Source organism: Rhipicephalus sanguineus, chromosome 2, assembly GCF_013339695.2.
Source record: "Rhipicephalus sanguineus isolate Rsan-2018 chromosome 2, BIME_Rsan_1.4, whole genome shotgun sequence".
Lineage (NCBI taxonomy): Eukaryota > Metazoa > Arthropoda > Arachnida > Ixodida > Ixodidae > Rhipicephalus > Rhipicephalus sanguineus.
The window spans coordinates 142341153-142349765 of record NC_051177.1 but is presented as its reverse complement, the minus strand read 5'-3'; the positions used below and the strand labels follow the sequence as shown (position 1 = coordinate 142349765).

General features: G+C 44.2%; 1 protein-coding gene across 1 annotated transcript; it reads right to left on the bottom strand.

Annotated features, from left to right (window-relative positions):
• Nucleotides 1-3174: 3174 nt before the first annotated feature.
• LOC119383743 (uncharacterized) lies at nt 3175-6917 on the bottom strand. Its single transcript, XM_037652039.2, has 3 exons — nt 6829-6917; nt 4663-4937; nt 3175-3473 (listed from the first exon to the last, which is right to left on the bottom strand). The coding sequence occupies exons 1-3, from the start codon at nt 6915-6917 to the stop codon at nt 3175-3177; spliced, it is 663 nt and encodes a 220-aa protein (XP_037507967.2).
• Nucleotides 6918-8613: the final 1696 nt, after the last annotated feature.

The following is an 8613-nucleotide window of genomic DNA, read 5'->3' as shown; positions in this document are numbered from 1 at the left end:
ATTAGATACAGCACTAGCCAAATGCCAGAACTAATTGTATTAGCTTCAACTAGGCAAACAAGATAAAGTGACACCAGAGTTGCTAAATGTGCATTTCTGCTCCTTTAATTTCATGCGCATCACTGTGTAGGTCGCTAAAGCCGTGACGCACTTTAACTTTGAATTTGAAGCTATATGTCAGAGCTTAGTAGGAATCAAATTTTTTCGCAAGTACCATATGGAGAGCAGGAAGCTGGTACAGTAAAAGCTCATTAATTCGGATTTCACGGGACCGGAAAGCATGTCCGAGTTGACTGAATGTCGAATTATCGAAAGTATCAAGAAAACAATAGACAGGTGTCTGTTACGTCAATGCATTTCCATTTCCTTGATGAACACATAAATCCAGTGTACTATAGTACAGCAAGGAGGTGGGAAAGGGAAGTGAGAATGAGGAGGAGGAGAGAACAAGTACAGAGAGAGAAAGAGATACAAGGTGAGACAACGACTACAGAGAGAGAGAGAAAGAAAGAAAAAAAATAGACAGAAAGAAATGGAAAGGAAAAAGATACAAAGATAGAGAATGTAATAGAAAGAAAGACATAGAAAGAAAGAGAAAAGTAGACGGAAAGAGAGGTAAGAAAGAGAAAAAAAGATATAAAGACAGAGAAAGAAATATACAGATAGAGACAGAGAGAAAGAAAGAGATAAAAAAAAACAAGAGAGCACGCATAGTTCTGTATAGTATAGAATAGCAAGTGGTGGGAAAGAGAGAGGTGAGGGGGTAAAAGCGTAGCCAGGCGGGGACCAGCTAGGTGCCCACCAGCTCTTCTGTTACCCAGCCTTGCACAACTTAGTGCAAGCACTGAGATCGGGCTAGTTGGTACTGATCCATAGCTTTTGTAAGTGTGAAGAACACAAAACAAGCGCTACTTCCAACTAAGACTTTAATGCGTGCTAACGCCCAATATATAGGTGTAGCCACCGGAAGGAAAGGAAAGGCAGAAAAACTAAACGTAAAAACAACCAAAGATCTAAAAGGACATACTATTACAGGGCAGCGTCCACTCGTGCTAACACGTGTCAAGAGCGTACGTACCAGCAAAAGACTAAGTGATGAAAAATTTAATACACATAACCCCGATTGCATCAGCAAATGTGGTGCCGAGGCACGCACTATGTGACTGCACCATACGCACATTCTAAGCAGTGAAGCTCCTTGCTTGTCAAAGCAATCGAAGGACCGCTAACTGCAGTAAAATCATTTCTCTTCGTCTCAGCAGCCTCGACAATCAATCTGGAGTTAATGTCTGAGTCCCGATACAACACCACAGTGTTATCAAGAAACGGCTCACACCTACAATCTCGATAGTGCGCCGCAAGCTGCCCATCCGCACCTTCGCGCACCTTATTGCGATGCTCACTTTACGGACATTAAGACAACGCTCAGTATGCCCTACATAAACTTGGCCACAAGTAAGTGGAATTCTGCACACCAGACCCTCCGAGCAATCCACAAACTTGTTTCGATGGTTGATTACACACACCTTTCTTGGCTTCTTCACTGGGGAAGTAACAGCTCATAGCTGAGATAATTTCTCAGGCGCCATCATAACAGCTTTGACCCGCTACTCGTTCACCAATCTTTTTTAGATAGTGAGCCCTGTGGTGCATGAAGGGAATTACTGCCACTCTTCTGCACTCATCATGGCTTCCATCTCTCATTACACCCCCTTTCAATCGGTTCTTGGTCACTTTGTGCAATTTTTCAGTAACCGAAGTGATCAGGTGCTGGGGATATCTGGCTGCCTTCAGCCTCTGTACCTGTTTGTCAAAGCTTTCTTCCATGCGGTGTGTGCAAGACTTCTGCAAGGCGTTTACGAGACACATTTGCACCACTGACCTTTTAACCAACTTCATGTGGTCCAACGCAAAAGGCAACAAGGGTTTGCTACCATGTGGCTCGTATGCCCAGCATAAATGGTCATTCTGAAACATCAAGTTCAGGTACAGAAACTGCAGCGAATGCTGAAGCGGCACCTTGTGGGTGATAACGAGCGGCTGAAGTGTGTGTTTGAACACATCCATAACATTGTTCATATCTCCTTCAAAGCTCTCCAGAGCACTCCTGAGTACTACGAGATAGTCAATTACGAAACGGAAGACTTTAATTACTTTTAAATTTTCAAATCTGTCAGCCAAAAGCCTATACAAATGCGCCAGAAAAACGTTGCTCGGATCCGGGCTAAACTAGAGCCAATGCAAATACCCTGCTTTTGGATATATACGCGGTCGTTCCACTGAACAAAGGTGGATTTTAGGTACATAGACAGCAAGTCTAGAATTGTCTCAACAGACAATGCCACGGAATTGACGAAAGCAGTGGCTCCATGCAAATCAATACACTCTTCTGCGTATTCCAAAAGTTGATCATGAGGTAGCTAGGGAGTAAAAATGGTCTTTCATATCAATGGAAAAAGCATACAGTGGCAAATTGTAGTTAGTACGCAAATTAGTGCAAGCTGCCCTAATTTTTTTTTTCCATTAGTGTGCTTTCATAGCCAATGCATGCATGGTACAACATGTTTCAGTTAGACAACTTAATGATCTGCAGTCACTTTCATGATCAGAAACATACTGCTGCACAAAGTTCACTGACAGATGAAAACAAGAAGATAAGCAAGTCCTAAGTCAGCCATAATGATCATCCCCCGTTCCACTTAAAAATAAATGCATCTCACTGAAACATTATCAATGGACATGTAGGGCACTATTGCTGAGCCCCTAAAAAACAACGAGAATGCAACCTCTGGAGCTCAGGGGCAGCCCAGGGAGGGGGCAGCCACCCAACCAAAATTCTTACCTGCACCCCCCCCCTTCCACCCTCCCCCAAAGTAAACATATTCAAAATACAATGCATACGTTTGCCACTTCCCTGCCCAACCAAAGAAATTCACTTGTCATAAATGACCCCGCCCCAGCAAAGCAATCCTGGCGCTCCCCCTGCCACTATAAGATGAAAAACTTCTCTTAGTGCGAAATTAACAAGCACACTGACCTTGCCATATCAGAAGAAGCCGTGTTTTCATTGGTTTTCTCTTCTCAGTGGCATGAGTGGACACAACAGTGTTTTACAAATTCGCAACAGCAGATCTGACGCATTGAAACTACAGAAGTCACACTCAGGTTCCACATTCATGCCACGCTGACAGATCTTTGCACTGTCCGCCCGAATGATTTCAGATTGTGGCACCATCGTTGCCAGACTCCCATTTTGAGGTTGGTCTCGAGGACCGACTGGTCGGCCCAAGTTTTACTAAAGGCCAGAGACGTGAGGACATGATTTCGGTGTTGAGACGAGGCAAGCACCTCCAGCATATGCTTAGTGTCGTAACAGTGCATCTTCACGTTGATGCTGTAGAGCCGCTTGCTATCTGCCATCCAGGAGAACAGCACTTGCTGCATGTTCTCAGGGATGCAAAGGTTCTCAGTCCCTGCAAGCCGAATTCTGTGCTGTAAAATCCTTGGCAAAGAGAACAAAGGCACTTAAAGAGAGACACATGTACTCAGTCTCCCAGAGTCCATAAACAAGCTAAGCTGCTCCACTAGAGAGTGCCTTCGGAGGTAACACCGCTAACGGCCGAGGCAAAAACAATAATAGACAAACGTGGCACAGAGTTTGACTACAGTACTTTTAGTGCTGTTAGCAGCATCTTTCAGAGCATCTAAAGTGGACCAATTTGATTTATGAAGTTGCAGCTGACATGAAATAGTTAGATCCTTTTCAAGGGTTTTGTCAAACTCCAACAAGGTATCAGTGATACACCTTGGAGCAGAGTATAACGTAGATAGATTTTCTACTGGATAAACATACTCTTGCACATATTTTCGACGCTTGCTGCCAATCATAAATGCGAATCTCTTGTGAGGCTGTTGAGCATTTTCTTTGTCTTCTATGCACTATTCTTATGCCTTACTCTTACATTTTGTTGCCTAAGGCCCTCTATAATATTTTTGTGCAAGTATATTGCCACTAAGGTTGCTAAACAGGACAGCATGTTGCTGAGATATGCTCCATTGATTTTCACTCCTAATTCTTCTCAGTCAAATATTTTGAGTGCTACTTGCAAGCGTTCCACTGAATAACATTAGATAAACTGTGTGGCCTTGCCTCGGTTTGATAATATCAGCAAACTAATATTTAAAAGCCAGGCAAGAAACGAGACACTGTGATTGGTAGCCATCCTCTTCAAGCTAAGCCTCTCAAACTCTTCAGGCTGAGAAGACACAGGAGACTCATCAAGTGAGGTAAATCTTCAGATAAATAAAAATGTGCTATGTTTGGCATCTTCTAGCAGAACCAATATGAATTTTACGGTACTGTGACTCCTGTAGTGAATGACTCTGCAGAAGACAGCTTAATGTGTTGGAGACTGGTTGGGACATTCAGACATGAATACAATATACATACTAAGTGAAGCTCATGCAGTCAAAGTACTGGTGAGTTGGTCTTGGAAAAATAGTAGAAACAGCTACAAAAACAAAACATGGCTTTAACTACTTGAAGCCAGCAAATGGTGAACAGCTCGGTACCACTTATCCCCCACAAGCCTTCTCCATTAGAAATGCATGGCTTTGCATTAAGCGTGGGGTCTGTGAGGTGATACACTTTGTGGGACCTACCGAAAATGCACAGACGTTCAAGGCTGACGTTCCTCTGGAAGCCTGCGAAGAGCACTTGCTGTAAATTCTGCGGTACACTTTCAAGCCGCAGTTGGAGCTCCTGTAGCTTATGTGTAGAGGCCAGGTAGAGTGCGAGCGCGTGGACTGTGGTCAAGGTGGAATGCTTGCCGAGCACAACACTAAGAGAAGTCAGGTAGTCCCCGCGGTGTGAAGAAAGCGCACGGCTCACGTCTTTCAGGTCACGCTGTACAGACAGTGTACACAGCTCTCTTTGTCTTGTGACGTCCAGAAAGGAATCAGCTCATTCAAGGTGCCGTTGGTAGAAATACATCTGGGCCAGAGATAGACGCACCAGATTTATAATAAACATTATGAAAATGAAAATGCACACAGCAGTGAAACACGTACCCCTCCCCAAGGTTCCTCACTCATCCAACCCACCTCGCATCAGTCAACAATGTTAGGATGTGTTGCTGAAATCGCTGTTCAGTCAGGTTTTTTTTACTTGAATTGCAAGACCTCACAAGTACCTGAAGCATGTCTCGCTGTTGTACTTCGTTAGACTTCATTTTGAGCTTCTTTACAGTTGTCAACTGCACAAATTATTGCAAAGGTACGCAACTTCTAAATCACATGGACCAACGGGTACAATTAACGTTTACACACAACAGCTTGATGCAATGATGTCTAAAATTATCTGATAGAAACTGTCCCTCAGAGAGAAGGAATGATAGAAAGGTATACTTGGCGACAACTTATCTTGACAGTGGAGCGAAGGCTACGGAGGAAGGGCTTCCACACATTCGTGTTGCTCCGCAAGTAGTACGGCAGCTTGCAGCTGTTTTCGGTTTTGCTTGCTCGCATTGTTAACGGGTTAGAAGAATATATACACGAAAAATGTGAATGGGAGAAACATTTCGGTCGTTCAGTGTACATTTTAGTGTCATATTACGAGTATATTTTTCATGAAGAACTAAACAGCGCATTTGCAGCCGCACACTGACCCACTACGTCATGGATGCCATGTTTACTTTGGAAAATGGGCGTGCTGAAAAGGTGATGCTGTCTAAGAAATGGAAAGAACAGGAAGGCATTCTTGCAAAGTGAAGAATAACTGTATTTCACCTACGACTTCCCACAACTGTTTCAGTCTCATAACAAATAAAGCAGGATTTATTTCAGCAAGGCAAATGAGAAAATTATCAGTAAACTTAAGTACTAATTTTTGGCGCGGTAGCAGGCATGCGTTTCGGTTCTGTAGCTACCACAGTGCTATAAAGAAAAGTTGTCGCCAAGTATAGGCAGGTTAACTCGACTTCGTCCAGTTTGCTACCCAACACTTGAGAGGGAATGGGGGAGTGGGAGAGGGAGAGAGAATTAATGAATGAGTCTAGGTGATTCACAAGCATGGTGCAGCACCGCTAGTGGGTCAAATGACTGGCATAGCTAGTCGGGCACTTTAGGCAGGCACTTTCAATCATTAAAGAATGGCTGAGCTGATGAGCTGCAAGTCCAGCTTCAGAAGGTGTTTTCTTCTGTAAAAGACCAATAATAAAGTCTACTCAAAACCATCTAGAATAACTGGCACTGTTACTCATAACATTAATTAGAACCAACAGACAAGATAGCCAAGGAAAGTATAGGGGATGTTATTTTGTAGTAATTACGATGTAAATGTGAAGAAAGTAAAGTAGACGAAAAGATAACTTGCCGCTCCGATGCTCTACTAACCTGAGCTACAGCGGGGTGATCCCGTGTCCACTTTGTGGGGTATATATGTGCATTTCTAAACTTGGGAGTGTTAGTCAGCGCCGCTAGTAGCCATGACGGCAAGTGTGGAACTCTCTTTTTCTGTCTGCTGGTGTCACGAAGCACGTGGTCTTTTTACGAGCTGGCAGCTGACAATAATCCCTCGTATACAGTAAAATCTCATTAATTCGGATTTCATGGGACCGGAAAAATGTCCGAATTACCTAACTGAATTTCGAATTATCGAAAGTATCAAGAAAAAAATAAACAAGCATCGTCAATACACTTTAATTTTATTGATGACTACGTAAATCCTGTACTTACTTTGCATAAGAGCAGTTTAAAAGCCGCAATTTTCGCCACTCGCGACCTTGTCACAATGTCAGCCCGGCTCAAGACCTTCCTGTCTTTACTAACCTGAACGTGCTAACCCGAAAAATAACCAGAAACGTCGTTACCGTACGGCTCGCGCTGATGGCACTGGGATGCAGACTGTGCTGCCTCATTTCGGTTCTCCGCGAAGGCCGTTTTCGCTTCTTTGCATTGCACATTTGCGGTGCTTCGCGCTCGGTACACTCCAAGAATCGTCCAAACTAACCGGGTTGTAGCCAAATATGACCCGAATTAATGAGAGTTTGAAGCCATTAAACAATACATATCCTTGTCGGGACAGAGAACGCGTCCGAATTGTCCGATTTTCTGAATTAACGGCTGTCAAATTAACGAGCTTTTACTGTACTACCCTAAGGCATTCAGTCTGCCAGAACAAGACCCTCACTGTGAATGAACGAAGGAAGGGTAATTTTAAGGGCTCATTTTTCTTTGCTAGATATAAATTAATTAGAACTAACAGACAAGAAATCCAAGGAAAGTATAGGGGATGTTTTTTTTGTAGTTATTACGATATAAGTGTGAAGAAAGTAAAGTGGACGAAAAGATAACTTGCCGCTAGGCAGGGACCAAGCCTGCAATCTTCGAATAACGCGTCCGAGTCTCCACCAATTGAGCTACAGCGGGGTCTCCCCCTGTCCACTTGGTGGGTATATATGTGCAGTCAGCGGCCAGTAGTAGCCATGACAGCGAGTATGGAACACTCTTTTTTCTGCCTGCTGGCGTCACGAAGTACGCGATTCTGTTTATGAGCTGGCAGCTGACCAGTAATCCCTCGTATACGACCCTATGGCATTCAGTCTGCCAGAACGAAACCCTCGCTATGAATGCACGAAGGAAGGGTAATTTAAGGGCTCCTTTTTCTTTGCTAGACATAACATTAATTAGAATTAACACACAAGAAAGTCAAGGAAAGTATAGGGGGTGTTATTTGTAGTAAATTAAGATATAGATGTGAAGAAATAAAGTGACGAAAAGATAACTTGCCACTGGCAGAGATTGAACCTGCGACCTTCGAATAACGCATCCGATGCTCTACCAACTGAGCTACAGCAGGTTCATCCCCTTGTCCACTTTGTGGAGTATACAGTATGTGCATTTTTAAGGTTGGAAGTGTTAGTCAGTGCCGCTAGTAGCCATGACGGCGAGTGTAGAACACTCTTTTTCTGCCTACTGGCACCGCGAAGCACGCTGTCATTCTATGGCTACTAGCGGTGCTGACTAACACTACCCAAGTAACACTCCTAAGAACTGACGGTGACTGCGAGGACAGCCATATGGCTCAAGCAAAAGAAAAGTGTACTGGTTGCCGACACCGCTGGTTTGCCGCAAAAGCTGCAGTGTTTCCGCCGCCAGAATCCGATGTGAAAACAGGTTGGATTACACGTCCGCGAGCCCCGGCGGATGAGGAAAACCGCTGATGTGAGCCCGTGTGACCAGTCATCTGCCCCTCAAGATCCAGATTCGGTCCATCATTTGAATGCACCATAAGCAGGCACTACACTCTACAACAGGCACCGTGACCTTCACTGCTGCTCATTTCACTGTAAAATTTCGCTGCACACTCACAGCAGAGAGACCCCAAAGACGTGTCAGTAGTGTTCTCATGGCTCTGCAGCAGTAATAAGCCATGAGACGAAACTGTGCAGGAATTCTACTGCAGCTCGGTATATATATAGACACAGTCCCTGCTGGCAATCTACATGCTATCCATCTGGGTCTCACCTCGCTGCGGTCCACCAGCGACATCCGTCCGCACGTTGATGAATGCCAACGCAAAGAGTCGAGTAGTCGACAATACCTCGCCAGGTG

Excerpts from the sequence above, each read along its gene's own strand:
- LOC119383743 (XM_037652039.2), bottom strand. The coding sequence starts at position 6,917 with ATGAGGCAGCACAGTCTGCATCCCAGTGCCATCAGCGCGAGCCGTACG. Across the intron at positions 4,938-6,828 it reads TTTCGGGTTAGCACGTTCAG|ACAAAGAGAGCTGTGTACAC; the intron begins GTTAGTAAAGAC and ends GGACGTCACAAG. Across the intron at positions 3,474-4,662 it reads TGAACGTCTGTGCATTTTCG|GGACTGAGAACCTTTGCATC; the intron begins GTAGGTCCCACA and ends TTCGGCTTGCAG.